This window comes from Petaurus breviceps, unplaced genomic scaffold (assembly GCF_028583685.1).
Source record: "Petaurus breviceps papuanus isolate PSGF00001 unplaced genomic scaffold, PetGlider_PUasm1.0 175, whole genome shotgun sequence".
Taxonomy (NCBI): Eukaryota; Metazoa; Chordata; class Mammalia; order Diprotodontia; family Petauridae; genus Petaurus; species Petaurus breviceps.
In genome coordinates, this window is record NW_027185764.1 from 25,362,557 (window position 1) to 25,380,756 (window position 18,200).

Below are 18,200 nucleotides of genomic sequence, written 5' to 3' on the forward strand. Positions count from 1 at the left end.
CAGAAGAAGAAATTAAAGTTATCTATAGTCATATGAAAAAAATGCTCTATATCACTATTGATTAGAGAAATGCAAACCAAAACAACTCTGAGGTACCACCTCACACCTATCAGATTATCTAATATGAAAGAAAAGAAAAATGATAAATGTTGGGGATGATGAGGGAAAATTGAGATATTAAAGCACTGTTGGTAGAGCTGTGAGTAATCCAACCATTCTGGAGAGAAATTTGGAACTATGATCAAAGGGCTATAAAACTATGTGTGTGTGTGTGTGTGTGTACATATATATGTATATACCAGTCATGCCATTACTAGGTCTGTATCCCAAGGAGATCATAAAAAAGGGAAAAGGACTACATGTACAGAAATATTTATAGCATTTTTTTTGTGGTAGCAAAGAACTGGAAATTCAAGGGCTGTCCTTCAAATGGGGAATGGTTGAACAAGTTGTAGTATAGGAATGTAATGCAATACCATTCTGCTATAAGAAATGATGAGCAGAAGGATTTTAGAAATAGCTGGAAAGACTTACATGAACTGATGCTGAGTGAAGTGGGTAGAACCAAAGGAAGTAACAGCAACATTGTGTGATGATCAACTATGATAGACTTAACTCTTCTCAGCAATATAATCATCCAAGATAATTCCAAAAGACTCATGATGGAAAATGCTATCCACATCCAGAGAAAGAACTATGGCATCTGAATATAGATTGAAGTATACTCTAACAATAAAAATTGGGCAGTTACCCAAGAAAGAACATACAGTGGTAACTGTACCTATTCCTGAAGACATCATTGGAATAGATACATTGAGAGGTATGACTCCAAATTTACATGAGGGGAGATACATATTTGTAGTAAGGAAGACAGAAATACAGTTTTAGTAGAAAAAAATAAAAATGAACCCAATCACTTTACCCAATATTCTGAAATAATTACTTTAAAGCAGTATTATGTGCCAGATGGGCAAGATTAAATTACCTGTACTATAAAGGAATATGTTGAGGCAAGAGTGTTAGTTCCTGCAGCTTCTAGATGGAATAATCTCGTCTGGATGATACTTAAGTCAGTTGGGATGTGGAGAATGACAGTGGATTATAGACTTGAATAAGGTGATTCTCCACTTGTATGTTTGTATACTGTCACCTTAATAGAAAGGATCCAGAAATATGATTGGACTTGGTACGCAGCTGTTGATTTAGCCAACACTTTCTTTACTATCCCAATAGATTTCAAACAATGGAACCAGTTTGCTTTCACTTGGCAGGGCAGATAATATATTTTCACCCACTTACCTCAAGGATATCTGCATAGCCCTACTATTTGTCATAGTATTGTGGCTGAATGTATAGCTTACCTACTACATAGATGATACAGTGAAAAGATATAAAAGAAATGGAGAAGAGTTTGACCCTTTTAATTGAGCATCTGAAAAACAAAGGGTGGATCAGCTCAAAATGTAAAATTTTGGGGTATACAATGGAATAAGGGGCTATGAGAGATTTTTACACTAGCTTGACAAAAGATTAAGGATTTTCCTACCCCTATCAATAATAAGGAGGCCCAAAAGTTTATAGGATTATTTGGATATTGGAGGCACCACATTCCACATCTGGGACAGATTTTGAAACCCTTATACAAAGTTACTTGGAAGAAATATGAATTTTATTGGGGACTTGAGCAGAGTAAAGCTTTTGAAGAAGCCAAGGCTCCTATATAGTTGGCCCTAGATTTATGGCCTATGCAAAATGTCCAGTGGAATTACAAGTGACTGTACAGGATGATTATGCAAACTGGAGTTTATGGCAAAAACAACAAAGTTGAAATGTACCCTTGGGATTTTGGGCTAGGAAACTCCCTTCATCTAGAGTTCAATATACACCTTTTGAGAGGCGGTTGTTAGCTACATATTGGGCTTTGGTAGAGACTGAACAACTGACTCTAGGTCATGAAGTGATGGCCTGGAATCCCAAATATGACCTGGGTAATGAGTACCCCAGCTACTCTCACAGAACTGGACATGCACAAGAGGTTAGCATAATCAAATGGGAATGGCATATGCAAAATAGAGTTTAAAAAGGCAAAAGTGTAGCTTCTGTTCTATATGAATCTATAGCAAACATAGACACCGAGGATGTAATGATACATCCCCTGAACCAAAGCAACAGTTGGTACAGTCCTTGGTAAAATGGAATGATGGATATGATGGTTTAAGTGAAGAACAAAAGAGACATGCATAGTTTACTGATGGGACGGCAAAATATTTGGGCCACAAAAGATATTGGAAAGTCATAGCCTATAAATACTAGGCAGACTTTGGAAAGTACCGGGAGAGGTGGAAATAGTATGGTGAACTTATGGCAGCACATCAAACCATTAAAACAGAACAAGGACAATGGTGTCATATATTCACTGATTCAAGGGCAATAGCTAATGGATTAGCTACATGGATGCCCATGTGGAAAAATCAAAATTGGAAAATTCATGGTTAACAAGTCTGGGGCAAAGAATCATGGGAAAATATATGGGACATGTTTTTGGCTACTGATTTTTCAGTTTTTCATGTAGATGTTCACGTGACCCTCACCATGCCAGAATGTGATTACAATGCACATGTTGATTGACTAGCAAAGATTGCTACTCAACATATTTGATCTGTTACTAGTAAAACAGGGTCCATCAAATGGCCAGCTATTTAGGGGTCCAGATCACACATTAGTGGGCACAAGATTGAGATATTAATATCTTACATTCATTGTTAAAACAAGTAGTAGAGGAATGTTATATGTGTCAACTGGAAAAGGAACAAACTGTTCATGTAGTAACTGGAGGAATAGCAAGGCGAAAGGTCCTAGCCTAAATTTGGCAAATAGATTATATTGGTCCCCTACCCCAAGATAAAGGATGCAAATTTATATGAACTTGTGTTGACACATATTCAGGTGTACTAGTGGCTTGTCCTTATAAGAATGAGACCCAGAAAACACCTGTAAAACTCTAGATCTCATAAGTCTATACTATGGAACCCCAATGAAGATTTGAAGTGACAACGGGTCACATTTCAAAGGAAATGAAATGAAGAGGTATTGTATATTAAACAATATAAAATGGATATATCATATTCCATATTATCCACAAGCATCTGGGTTAATTAAAAGAATGAAAGATTATTGAAAGAACAGTTAAGGAAGTTAATTTCTAAGAATTCGTATCAACATTGAAAGGATAATTTGTTCATGTCTTTACATAATTTAAATAATAGACCATTGGGAGGAAGTACGCCTCTAGCCAGAATGATGACCCCAAATCTGCAAATTAGAAAACAACAAACACATATAATTCCAAATATTGAATACTGGATTGTGAGGCCAGATATCCCGGCATTGTATCCAGGAATACCTGATTATGCAAGTATGATTTGCATTGTTTAGAAGACTTTTGACAGGATAGAAAAGAAATAAGAAAAATCTCCACTGGAATATGTATGAGAATCCTTAAAAATCATTTTGGATGAATTTTACCTAAATCAGGATTAGCAGCTCGAGGAATACATGTATTAGCTGGAGTAATAAGATTCTATTATTGTGACATTCCAAAATTTAGGTGAAGAATCCCTATGTTTTGCAAAAATTACAGAATAGTTCAAATGATTATTATTTCTTGTGAAACATTATTATTCCTTGTAAAATAATACTCCTTGTAAAACTGGCCCTTCTTCAGAAATAACTATTAGAGGGGCGGCCAGGTGGCTCAGCGAGTAAGAGCACCGGCTCCAGTGTTGGGACGACCTGGAGATCGAATCCCGGGCTCAGACACTCAGCACCACACCCAGAAATAACTGGCCGTGTAACCTTGAGCAAGTTACTTAACCCTGATTGCTTAAAAAAAAAATAATAACTATTAGAGGAACTGAAGGGTTTGGTTCTACTGAGAGAATAAAATTGGAAGCTAAAGTATGGGTAAAATGGAAGCGAAACAATGTTCCAAATGCTGCAAAAATTATAGCACATGGGAAGGATAATACTCTAACTATTGTTTATTCCTGAGATGATGATTACCAGATTGTACCCTTAACTCATATATTCTACTGTGAGTGAGGCTATGATAGTAGGTTTATGAATGCCGGAAGCATGGCTGACCCTATATCTACCCTATTTCTGGTTATTGTCCCCTTGTTTCATCTTCACTTTTTGTCTGTTCATCTTGTTTGCTAGTTTTGTTTTCTGCAGGTTTGGTACCCGCCACCTGTAGATGCCTGATTACTTAAGCTGGATGTCATCCCCTGTCCACCACTGTCACGTGTCACCCCTGGACCTGACATCAACCACACTCCAGATGCCATCTAAAGAACTGACTTTTTGGGACAGGGAGAGTGCTATGTTCAATTTCAGCAGGAAGAAGCCATAGAAGAAGATACCTTTGCCACTTACCCCAAGATTTGGGGTGTTATTCATTCAAGGGGGAATGATGGGGTATTTGTTCTCAAGCTTCACCCTAAGATATTGTTTCCTATGTTTATTGTATGTTATCCCTGTTATATTGCTGTAATGTTCTGTTGACACTAGTTACCCTTAAACTCCCACTGACCTATGTAAGGGACATGAAATATCTTGGTGCCAAATGTAATGGTAATGGTAATTTGAAGATCTTCCCTGCCCCTTAATAGGCCAAATGCAATCACATGGAGCCCATAGGGGAGGAGCTTGCTGAAAGGTTGGAGGAGGATGGAGGAGGGGAGAGCCAGAACAGAACTGAGAGCAAGCAGCATGGAGGCAGAGAAGCTAGCATGAGTGAGAAAGGGGCATTTTTGCTTAAGGGATCTTATTTTGTTTTGAAGACCTGACAGAGGGAAGGCTTGGGAATGTCTGTGCTTGCTACACTGGTTATTTGTACAAACTTCTTGGTTGCTATGATGGATTTGGTTTTCTGGTGCTGGGATTTGGCTTCCTGGTGTTTGAATAAATGTTTTGGTTTTGTCTTAACTGTGGAGAGTCTGTTACACTTTGTAATTCACAACTACACCAGCATATTCACAACCACTGTGGGCGCTATGAATATCACATTAGTGTTATACTCCCATAGTCTCAATTACTATCTCTCTACAGAAGACTCTTAAGACCTGTATTCTAGCCTATGTCTGTCATTTGAGCTCAGTTCTACATCACCAACTGCCTATTGGACATTTCAAACTGTACATCCCATTATCATTTCAAACACAACATCTCCAAAAGACATTGACTTCCTCTACAAACTCAACCCTTAATTCAAACTGCTCTATCACTGTTGAAAACATCATCATTCTTGTTATATAGGTTCTTAACCTTGATGTAACCCTCAATTTATTCTCACTCATCCCACTTATTCAATAAGATGCCAAGTTCTGTCCATTCTACCTCCACAGTATCTATTATATCCAGCCTGCTTTCTCCACTTTGAGAGATACTATTCTAGCTCAGGTCCTTGATATCTGTTATCTGGATTACTGCAATAGCTTTCTAACTGGTCTCCTTGACTTAAGTCTCTCCCGACTCCAATATAGGTACCAAAGTAATTTTCCTAAATCATTAGATCTAGTCATGTCAATCCCCCCACCCCTACACTCAACAAAATCCAATGGTTCTTTATTGCTTCAGGCATCAAATGTAAACTTCTCTATTTGACATGTAAAGCTCTTCATAAGGTGACCCTTTTCTGCTTTTCTAGTCTTATTATATTTTACCTCCTCCTGACAATCTATAGTAGCCTACTTGTTTTTCTTCTTTCCTGATTCCTCTAGGTACCTCTCTTCAAACCACTGTATTCATTTTGTATATATTCTGAATATATTTTTTATGCATGCATGTTGTCTCCCCCATTAAAATGTTAAGTTTCTTGAGGTTAGGGATTATTTCAATTTTTTTTTATCTACAGTTCCTAGCACATAGTCAGTGACTAACAAATGCTCATTGATTAAGATTAGTGGACAGTGAAAAGTTACAAATCTAGGAGATGAAGTATCATTTTTGAGTAATAGCAAATAAATTAGCTTGACTCATCCATATTTAAATTGTAGTTAAAGTTTCACTGAACTAAATCTCACATATTCACAGACTGTCAGTACCTTAAAGACTATTTTGTTCAACTCCCTCCAACCTTTCCTTTTTTTTAAACAGTGGAAGAAACTGAGACCCAGTATGAGGTCAGGGGTCTATACCCCAACTATTTTGATTCTCAGGCCAGTGTTGTCAAAATGAGCAGGTTGGACTAGATGACCTCTGTATTCCCTTCAAGCTCTAGATTTATGGTCCTATGAATAGCTTGAATAATACTACAATCTGAAGTAATTCCAACTCTTTACTAGATTTTAGTTAAGCAACTGCATATATGAACAAATACTACACACATATTTACTGTCATACATGTTTGTCTTACTTATGTACAATTTTCACATATCAGTAATGATTTCCTCTTACTTGCCTATAAGTGTTTCCATTATTTTGATATCTTCCACTTTCTAAGATCCACAAAATGATCCCTTAATGTTTTCAAGATCATGTCATCTCACTGTAAAATGTTCTAAATGAGATGCATAATAACTCAAGAGAGTTTGTTCTATCTAGTCACATAGGAAAGACAAAGGGGATGAAAAATGTCTATCATCTACACTCATAAGCAGTTGGATGAACAACCTACAAAGTTGGTCCACCAGTGAATATACTTTGGATAAACACTGAAGATAGATAATGTACTGGGACAAGAAACAATACAAGAATAAATCCTCTTCTATGTGATAATCTTTCAAATATTTCAAGACAGCTATCATGTTCTCTATAAGTCTTCCATTCTCTAGTCTATTTTCTATTCTAGGCAAGTTATTGCCAGCTTCTTCAATTATGCTTATTTAAAAGAACCTCCAAAAAGAGACTATGGTCACTCTCCTCTCTAATCCATTTTGCAATTAAATGCTATACATAGGAATCAATCAATCAATCAATACCTATTTATTAATGACTACTATGTGTGAAGCGCATGCTGTGTGCTGGGGATATAAATACAAGGAATGAAATAATCCTTTCCCTCAAGAAGCTAACATTATAACAAGGGAAACAAATTTATGTGTATGTATATGTATATACATATTATATACATATAATACAAAGAAAATAAATACAAGCAAATATATGGTTAAATACAAGGTAGTTTTGGAGGGAAGACAGAAACTAGCAGATTGGCAGATCGGGAAAGGCTTCAATTAAGAAGTGCTGCTTTGAGTTGCATACTGAATAAAGAAAGGCGTCCTACAAGGCAGAGTTGGGGAGGAAGTAAGGATGGCCAGTGGAGATGGGAGATGGGATGTTGTATGTAAGAAACAGAAAGAAGGTCATGTTGGCTGGACTGCAGAATTTCTGAGAGAAAGTAATACATGATGAGGTTGAAGACATAAATCAGAACCAGGCCTTGAAGGGCTTTAAAAGCTAAATAAAGGAGTTTTGATATTTTATTCTAGTAAGGAAACAAGGAGATCCTACCGTTTACTGAACAGCAGAATTATATAGTCAGATCTGTGCTTACAGAAAATCATTTTGGCAGCAGTATGAAGGATTTTAAGAGATTTGAGGTGAAAAGACTTAGGAGGCTATTTTAGTTCTCTAGGTAAAAGGTGATTAGGGACTGAACTAAGGTGTTATCCGTGTGAGTAGGGAGATGGTGTCAGATGTGATAACTATGGATTTAGAGACTGAAAGATATGGTAACTGATTGGATGTGTGGAGTGAGAGAGGATAAGAATACTAAGATTAAAACTCTGGAGAACTAGACAAATGGTAGTAGAAGAGAGTGTACATGCCAAATGAGATGTCTCAGGGATATTCAGCTTGAAATGTCCAAAAGGCAACTGGAGATGTGAGACTAAAGATCAGGGGAGAGATTAGGGCTGAATGTATAGATTTGTGAACTATTGGCATAGAGATGATAATTAAATTTGTGGAAGTCGACAAGGTCATCAACAGATAAACAATCTCCCAAATATATTTGTTTCATCATTTCACTCTCCTATTTAGGAATACACTATGGTTTCCTACTGCCCATTGGATAAAGTCTAAACTTGTATGCCCAGTATTCAAATCCTTCATAAAATGGCCATATGAATATAATTTTACTTACTTTTGTGGTCTAACATAAACACTCAACTCTCAGCTGAGGCAGGTCTATTTGGTCATGGACTTATTTCACTCCTAGTTTTGCTTATTTTCCTTGCCTATACTCTATACTCCTTTTGTTCTCTTTCTCCTGAAAACTCAGTACAGATACTGCCTTCCCCAGGAAGCACTTAATTCAATTTAATTAAAAAATATATTTTGCAAGACACCATGCTAGGTTGTGTAGATAAGAAGACAAAAATGAAGCAGTTCCTGCCCTCAAGAAGATTGTATTTTAAGAGTAAGACAGTAAAAATATAAATAAATACAACATAAACTAAGGAGATAAAAAAGTACAAATACTTTGGAAGGCTTAGGGAGATAGCATTAATGCAAAGTCTTCAATGAAGATAAGGATTCTGAAAAGAAAAATTGAGGAGAAAACTCATTCCAGCCATAGTGGATAGCTTGCGAGAATCAGGTAGGGGATGGAAAGGAAACTTTAGAAAGTGCTAATAGCGGCTGTTATATAGTGTGAGGGAAGGAAAGAGATGTGAAATAAAGATGAAACCATATTCCAGATGACATTAAATGACAGATTAAGAAGCTTGTGTTTTATACCAGGGTTAAGAGGTAGTCACACAAAGTTTAGGAGTAGGGTCAGAGGTATGCCTCAGAAAAGATTATCTTAGAAGCTCTTTGGAAGATGGGTTGAACAGGAAGGAAAATGGATACAGGATGATCAACTGGACAGCTATTATAAGAGCTGGACAAGAGGTAATAAAAGTCCCTTTTAGGGTGGTGGCCAGTGAGGAGAAGAAAGGGATGTGAGAGACATCTCTAAGATAGAATAAGACTTGAATATATCGAGTTCATAATGACTTTTCCCTTCTCTGAACATCTATACTATCTTACATTCCATAAGTCTTTCTTATATTCAGCCTCAATCTTAGACTGAAAAGGAGCTTGTTTCTTATACTTCTTTTGTATTCCCAGAGGATCTTGCACAGTTGCTCAGCAGCTAAGAGGCATTTAATAGGCATTTTGTGAGTATCTGAAAGTATAAGCAATAATTCACCAACTCCTTACTCAAGAGTAAATTTTAAAAGAAAATGGATTAATCACTTAGTAGATTACTTTAGAAAAAGAAAATATCACTCTTTGTCATGAAACTCTTAACCGTACAAATCACAGTCTCCTTGGAAAGGATATAAGAAACAAAAATCTAATTATCATTAAGCTTTTACTTTTATACTAACTTAGAACTATCCCAAATTCCCTCCAAATAACAAGAAACACGATAAAACCAGTACATTTACAGTACTATTTAAAATTCTAGGATGATGGTGTCACTTCTTTAGTTCTTTTAAAGGACTAAATTAGTAGAGATGGTACTTAAAAATGAAAATGCTCACCTTTAACTTCAAACTTGACTAGTAGATTGATCCCCAATGTCATGGCAATATTCGAGAGTAGACAGGCAGACAGTTTTTGGTTAAGACTCATCTGGTTGTATCGAGAATTAATGAACAAGTATGGAAGGTAGGTGATGAAGTAGATGCATCCTCCTGTAGCAACAGCCATATTAGCTGAAAATTTTGAGGGGGGAAATAGAGATAATTTAAACAATATGCAATAAAAGAAATCAAACCTTTTGTAAAATGACAAGTAACAAAATTACCTCTGATTAAGGGATCATTTTTGTATCATTTAATCATATGTGTCTTTGTTTATGATAGTTTCCCTGATGATTTCTAAGAATTTAAATCCAATATAGCACTCAAAACTCACCTCTTGGAGAAAAACTACAATTCACCCCACCTTTACCTATTTGAATATTATGCATTCTCTTAGAAATAACATAATACTTTATACTACTTTAGCATCTTTAAAAAAATGCTCTCTCAGATTGCTTCCTAAGTGCATATATCAAATTGTCCCCCAATTAGACTATGAGCTCCATAAAGTCTTATATATAGTACACACATTACTTAATACATCCTTTGCTATGTGATAATTCTGTTTCTACCCTGACATTTTTCTTGCTTACCAAATGTCTTTCAAGTTTTATTAATGCCATTTCTACACCAGTCAAGACACACAATAACACTCCACATACACCATGATCTGTTCAGTCATGGTTATGTATTTTACTTCCAACTTTTTTGCTAACACAAAAGACAGTGTTGCAATTCTTTTGGTATATACCTTGTAATGGGATATTTGGTTCAAATATCCTCTATTTTATTAAATGTTCATTTGCCCTCAAAGGATTATAATCACATTTGCTGGGTAGGATATTATTATTGGTTGTAATCCTAGCTCCTTTGTCTTCTATAATATCATATTCCAAGCCCTGCATTCCTTCAATGTGAAAACTGCTAAATCTTGCATGATTCTAACTGTGGCACTATGACATCTGAATGTTTCTTTCTGGATGTTTGCAATATTTTCTCCAGGAGCTGGAAATTTGTTATTTGGCTATAATATTCCTGGAAGTTTTTATTCTGAGATCTCTTTCAACTTCCATTTTACCCTCTGGTTCTAGTATACTAGGGCAGTTTCCTGGATAATTTCTTGAAAAATGATACCTAGGCTCTTTTTTTGATCACGGCTTTCAGGTAGTCCAATAATTTTTAAATTATCTCCTTGATCTATTTTCTAGCACAGTTGTTTCTCTAATGACATTTCACATTTATATTTTTTCATTCTTCTGACTTTGTTTTATTGTTTCTTGACATCTCATAGGTGTTAGCTCCCACTCATTCAATTCTAATTTTTAAGGAATTATTTTCTTCAAGGAATTTTTGTACTACCATCCATTCTTTCACCAAGCTCAAATGATAAGTGCTCCAATAAATATCCCTAAGGACAGGGAACGGAACTGTGGTTTATTGGTAAAGGGAACTCCTTAATGAGAAAATTCCCTCCACCAAAGCAGATCAGTACCTTCTCAGCAATTTACTTATAGTTTTAAGAGAGTTATTTAGAGCACTGAGAACTTGAGTGACTTGCCCAGGGTCCCAGAGTCAGGACTTGAACCCAAGTTTTCATAGTTCTGAAACTAGTTCTCTGCTCAGTGCCCCAAGTTTCCTTTAATTTCTTCAGCTAGAAACATTCCAATGCTTTCAATTTCTGTCTTGGAATACTTGTCATATTCTACACTGTATTATAATTATCTGTTAATGTCTTATTTCTCCATAAATTTCTAAGCATCCTCAGGGAGAAGACCCCATCTTATGTATCTCTATATTATTCCACAGTACCTAACAAGCACTTAAAAATGTTGCTCAATATTTTCTGATGAAACCTCCATACTTTTGATGCTACCTGACAAAAACTTAGTACCTTCCTTCTGCTATCATATACCTAATCTAATTTTAGTTGGTATTTTAAAAGATAAAAGGAATAGTAGAATTCAGAGTCAGAATATTGCACAGTCTTTTCATCCCTCAATATTCTCTCAGGCCATTTACCCCTGCTCTGGCTTCAAAATCCTCTCTTCCCTGTCTCAATCCCATAGATAATCACTTCAACATTACACTCCCCTTTCCTCTTGAGTCTCTTGCTTCCTCATCCTTGATAGTTTAGGTTTTGCCCCATCTCAGTCAGAAACCATCCATGTCCTCCACTCCTACTCATGTCTCTGAATAGAAATGAAGGAAGTCATTGAAGTCATTCATGTTAACATGCTGAGTAAGACCACTACACATTTTGCTATTTACCTCAAATGGGTTCTCACTGAAGTAGTATGGCAGTTATTTTAATCCTTCTATTTGATTCTCTCTCCTACTCCTCAAAAAGGTCATTTTATATCTCCTTTTCTTTTCTGAATTCTCCCATACCTCCTCCTAACACCTAACCCTCTTAGCTAAGGACCACACTTCATCTTTATTGAAAAATTTAAAGACCACTTTCTGTAAGCTCCATCTTTTCTACATCTTCAAACTCCTTGACATTATTTACCATTCTCCTTTATTTTAAGCTCTCATGAAGAGATGACTCTTTTTGCTAAAGTCAACCCTTCTTTGTACCCATCTCCTTGCTTTCATCTTTTTCTGGCAAACAGCTAGCAGTCATCACCATAATCACCGCCCTGCCCCCCCCATCTCAAGCTCTAATTTTCAATTTCTCCTTATCTACTTGTTTCAACCTTATTGCCTATATACATGTCCAAGGCTCCTTAGTCTTTAAAATACCTCTGTTTGATCCCACCATTCCTTCAAGTTATGGTCCTTTTTTTTTTCCTCCTTCTCTTTGAAAACAGACTCCTAGAGAAATCTATTCTTATTGCTCCCAGCTTCTCTCTTCTCACTTCTTAATCCTTTGTAATCCAGCTTCTGACCTCATTAATTTAACCAAAAGTGCTCCCCCCATAGCTACTAATGAGTATTTAGTTGACATATCTTAAAGCTTTTTTTTCTCAATCACCATCCTTTTTGACTTTTTTTGTAGCATCTGACACTGTAGACAACCCTCTCCTTCTAGATACTCTTTTTCTCTCTGTGTTTTCAGAACAATGCTATCTCTCTTGGCACTTCTACATATTTGACTGCTTCTTCTCTGGATCACCATTCATATTCCATCCCAAAGATAGACCCAAAGACTCTGACCTACATTCCTTTTTGTCCACTATCCCTCCCTAACTGACCTCCTAAGGTCCTATGGGTTTAATTATTATCACTATACATATAATACCCAGATTTATATATCCAATACTAGTCTCTCTTCTGAGTTCCAGTCTTGCATCAATGACCTATCAGATATTTTGAAACAGATATCTCATACCTAACATCAAAAACATTTTTCATTATCTTTAACCCTAAAACTACTTCTCTTCCAGACACCTGATGCTGTCAATGACATCACCAACCTTCTAGTCATCCAGATTAGTACTTTTGAAGTCATCTTCTATGCCTCATTTTCTCTCAACTCTTCATATTTAAACAGTTGTCAAGTCTTACCAATTATATTTTCATGTATGTTTCCAACCCACCCCTATCTCAACACTTACATAGCTACTACTCTAATTCGGAATTTCATCATTTCTCACCCAGATAATTACTTTGTTTTTCAATTGGTCTTTCTGAATTATGTCTCTCCCCACTCCAATCCAACTTCCATATAGTTGCCAAAGAGAACTTCTTAAAGTACAGGTCTGATCCTTGTTACTTCCTTACTCAATGAACTTTAATGGCCTTGCATCTCTAAGATCAAATATAAGCTCCTCTTTTTGGCATTTAAAGCCCTTCTCAATTTGGCTCCTACATACTCCCCCCCCGCCCCAATTACTTTGTATGTACTTTGGAAATATTTTGCATATAGTTTTACTTGCACACACACACGCATTCCCTAGTTTCATTTTTCTTAAACACCTTTATTTATTTTTAGCTTTCAACATTCATTTCCATAAGATTTTGAGTTACAATTTTTTTCTCCCCATCTTTCCCTTACCCCCACCCCAAAATAGCAAGCCTACTGAATACTCCTTCCCCCAGTCTGTTCTCTTATATCCTCCCCCATCACCTCCTTAACTTTCTAGTAGGGTTTCTATACCCCAGTATCTATTATCTTATTTCACAGTTGCATGTAAAAAACAAATTTTTAAACATTTGTTTTTAAAACTTTGAGTTCCAGATTTTTTCCCATCTTCCCTCCTCACCCACCCCCAATGGGAAGATAAGTAATTCAATATAGGTTTTACATGTGTAGTTACCCAAATCATTTCCATAGTAGTTATATTGTGAAAGACCAACTATATTTCCCTCCCTCCTATCCCACCCCCCACTCATTCTATTTTCTCCTTTGACCGTATGCCTTTTCAAAAATGTTTGCTTCTAACTACCCTCTCCCCCAATCTGCCCTCCCTTCTATCATCCCCCCTCTTGTCCCCTAGCTCCTTTTTCCTGTAGGGTAAGATACCCAATTGAGTATGTATGTTTCCTCTCCTTAAGCCAAATTCAATGAGAATCAGGTTGTCCCATTCCCCTTCACCTTACTGCTCTTCCTTTCCATTGTAACAGTTTTCTCTTGCCTCTTTTATATAATTTACCCTAATATATCTCTCCCTTTCTCCTTCTCCCAATAAACTCGTCTTTCAACTCTTAATTTTATTATTTAGATATCCTCCCTTCATATTTAATTTATCCTATGCCCTCTGTCTATGTATACATGAACACACACATGCCCATACTCACATACATATTTATATACACATACACCCTCCCATATGTATATATATACATATATATGTATGTATACACACACACATATTCCCTTGAACTACTCTCATACTGAGAAAAGTCTTATGAGTTACAATTATCATTTTTCCATGTAGGAATAATTCAGCAGTTCAACTTTAATAAGTGCCTTATGATTTCTTTTTCCTGTTTACCTCCCCATGCTTCTCTTGCTTCTTGTATCTGAAAGTCAAATTTTCTGATCAGTTCTGGAGTTTTCATCAAGAATGCTTGAAAATCCTCTATTTCAGGGCAGCCAGGTAGCACAGTGAGTAAGAGCACCGGCTCTAGTGTTGGGATGACCTGGGGATCGAATCTGGGCTCAGACACTTAGCACCCACACAGAAACACCTGGCCATTTAACCTTGAGCAAATTACTTAACCCCAATTGCTTAGGGGTGGCCAGGTGGCTCAGCGAGTAAGCGCACAGGCTCCAGTGTTGAGATGACCTGCGGATCAAATCCGGGCTCAGATACTCAGCACCACACCCAGAAATAACTGGCCGTGTAACCTTGAGCAAGTTACTTAACCTTGATTGCTTAAAAAAAAAAAAAGAAAATCCTCTATTTCATTGAATGACCATATTTTTCCCTGTAGCATTATAGTCAGTTTTACTGGACAGGTAATTCTTGGTTTTAGCCCTAACTCCTTTGACCTCCGGAATATCATATTCCAAGCCCTTAGATCCCTTAATGTAGAAGCTGATAGATTTTGTGTTATCCTGATTGTGTTTCCACAATACTCAAATTGTTTCTTCCTGATTGTCTACAGTATTTTCTCCTTGACCTGGGAACTCTGGAATTTGTCTATAATAGTCGTAGGAGTTTTCTTTTTGGGATCTTTTTCAAGAGGCAATTGGTGAATTCTTTAAATGTCTATTTTGCCCTCAGGTTCTAGAATATCACGGCAATTTTGCTTGATAATTTCTTGAAAGATGGTATCTAGGCTCTTTTTTTGATGGCTTTCAGGCAGTCCGATAATTTTTAAATTATCTCTCCTGGATCTACTTTCCAGGTCAGTCGTTTTTCTTTCTTTTTTTTTCCCCTTTTTCTTTTTTTGCTTTTTGGAGGGCAATTGGGGTTAAGTGACTTTTCCAAGGTCACACGGCTAGTTATATATTTTTTTTGTTAAGTGTCTGAAGCTGGATTTGAACTCAGGTCCTCCTGACTCCAGGGCCAGTGCTCTAATCACTGTGGCACTTAGTCATCCAAGGTCAGAGGTTTCTCCAGTTTTTCACAATGCCTTCTATTTTTTCATTTGTTTGGATCTGTTTTATAGTATATTGATTTCTCATAAAATCATTAGCTTCCAGTTTCTCCAATCTAATTTTGAAGGAGTTATTCTCTTTAGTGAGTTTTTTGAAATTCTTTTTCCATCTGGCAAATTCTGCTTTAAATTTTAAGGCATTCTTCTCCTCACTGGCTTTTTGGGCCTCTTTTGCCATTTGAGTTAGTCTATTTTTTTAAGGTGTTATTTTCTTCAGTGTATTTTTTGGTCTCCTTTAGCAGACTGTTGACTTGCTTTTCATGATTTTCTTGCATCATTCTCATTTCTCTTCCCAATTTTTCCTCCACTTCTCTTACCTGATTTTCAAAATCCTTCTTCAGCTCCTCCATGTCCTTTAACCAGTTCATATTTTTCTTGGAGGCTTTTGTTGCAAGAGTTCTGACTTGGCTGTCTTCCTCCCGCTCCATGCCTTCATGCTTTTTGTCCCCAAAAAGGATTCTATGGTCTGTTTGTGCTTCCTTTTCTTGCTCATATTGCCAGCCAATTACTTGGCTTTTGAGCTCTTTGCTACAGTAGAATTCTGCTTCCAGAATGGAGAGAGCTGTGTCCCAAATTGCTGGGATTTCGCAGCTGCTGTAGCTATTAGATGGGCACCCTCTCTACAGCCTTCACAAGCTCTGGCTCACTGGTCATACATCCTAGGACTACCATCCAAGACTGTGATCCAGATCCAAGGATGTTAAAGAAAAAGTGATTACCCTGTGAATGGTTGCTTGGTCCCCCTACAATCTGCAGGCCAGCAGCTCTGGAAGAAGCCACATGGCAGTGACTGCATGGCCACTGTGCCTCTGCTGCTTCTCGCCCTAGGGGCAGGGGCTAGACTGTGCTCTTCAGTCCCCCCCTATTCCAACAGAATTCCGCACTGACTTTTTACTTTGTCTTTGGAGTTTATGGGTTCAGAAGTCTGGAAACTGCCAAAGCTACTAATGATTCACTCTCCTGGAGTCTGCTCAGGCTGCTGTTGGTTGGGGCTGGCCTGGGGCTAAAACCCAGCTCATGGGGGAAGGGGTTGCCTGCACTCGGCTCCCAGTTTGGTGCAATAGACCCTTCCTGTCCGCCTGCCAGGCTTCCTTCAGTGGGAGATTTGTTTCTCTCTGTCACTTTATGGATTCTGCAGCTCTAAAGTTTGTTTAGAGTCATTTTTTGCCTTTTTTGGAGGGCAATTGGGGTTAAGAGACTTGCCCAAGGTCACATGGCTAGTTTTTTTGTTAAGTGTCTGAGGCCACATTTGAACTCAGGTCCTCCTGACCCCAGGGCTGATGCTCTATTCACTATGCCACCTAGCCACCCCCAGAGTAATTTTTTACATGTATTGGAAATGATTGGAGTGGGATCCCATGCCACGTTTGTGCTTCTACTCCACCATCTAGGCTCTACCCCCCCCCAGTTTCATTTTAATTAAGCAATTAAAAATTGTTTAATTTTTATATTTGGATTTCCAGAATCTAGCACACAGTAGGTGTTAATAAATGCATACTAGTTAATTGACTGTATATGTGCAATCAGTTTTTTTTCTCTACAGAAATCTCTTTAAGATGAGGTTCCTAGAAATATATTGTGTCAAAGTACAGACTGCTTTATAAGAATTCAATAGCAAATGACATAATGTTTTGTGCAAAGATAATCAATGGATAACATTCTTTAAGAAATTACATTGCAATAGACTAAAATAGTTTGGAGACATCTTTATCCATAAAAACTGGGTTAAAAGTAGTAATCAATTGAGAAATATTTCCTAAGCAGCAACTATGTAGCCAATCCTATTTTAGACACTGGAAGGGAATGAAGTGTACAAAAACTAATGGATCTAAAGCAAGATAAAATAAGAATGAAAAGAGTCTGGGCTAGCTATGACCCCTAATCCTCTCCAATCTGGCTAGTCACTTCACAGCAGTGAAGGCTAATGGGGAACAACCAAATAAATCCTCAGTGTATGTGCAAGAAAAGACTGATGATTTGTCAGTTAAGAATGTTCTAATCTCACCTTTATTGAAGAATGTACTGATCATGAAGCTGAAGAACAAGGAAGAAATGGCAAAACACACCAGAAAGATAAACACCAAAGATGGCTCACTGTTGCGAAGTATTGGTTGGTTAAAAATCTACCAAAAAATATTTAAAAATCATTAAGTCTGTTATTACACAAAAACAAGGAAAAGATGGGAAGAGAATAGAAAATGTTTAAAATTCCTGCATGATTAATGCAATTAATCCAAAACTCTTCATGGAAGTAAGGCATAATGGATATAGAGCAAACCTCAGAATCAGAAGGACCTGATTCAAGTTCCACCTCTTATACACAATGGCTAGATGACCTTGGATAAATTATTTAACATCTAGTGCCCCAGGAAACTTTAAGATTAAAAGGTGTAAAATAAGTCTCTGCCTTGGCAGAAGGAGTTACCTCTCTAGGAATTCCCAACACCAAGGAAACACCAGGTCTAAACCAAAACAAAAAAGTAGTGCCTGGAGGCCAGTGGGATGTGAAGTAAACTGGTCTACTCACTTTTCTTTTCTTTTTTTTTTTTTTGCTTTTTGGAGGGCAATTGGGGT

The 18,200-nt window shown here is 37.0% G+C and overlaps 1 protein-coding gene across 1 annotated transcript in view; it reads right to left on the reverse strand.

Moving 5' to 3' along the window:
- Positions 1-18,200, reverse strand: part of LOC138158751 (phospholipid-transporting ATPase ABCA3-like) — a 177,674-nt gene that overhangs the window by 124,139 nt on the left and 35,335 nt on the right. Inside the window, exons 8-9 of the mRNA XM_069084939.1 lie at positions 17,632-17,749; positions 9,537-9,710 (exon numbers count right to left, since the gene is read on the reverse strand). Of these exons, the coding sequence (XP_068941040.1) occupies positions 9,537-9,710; positions 17,632-17,749 (292 nt within the window). The remainder of the gene's footprint in view (positions 1-9,536; positions 9,711-17,631; positions 17,750-18,200) is intronic.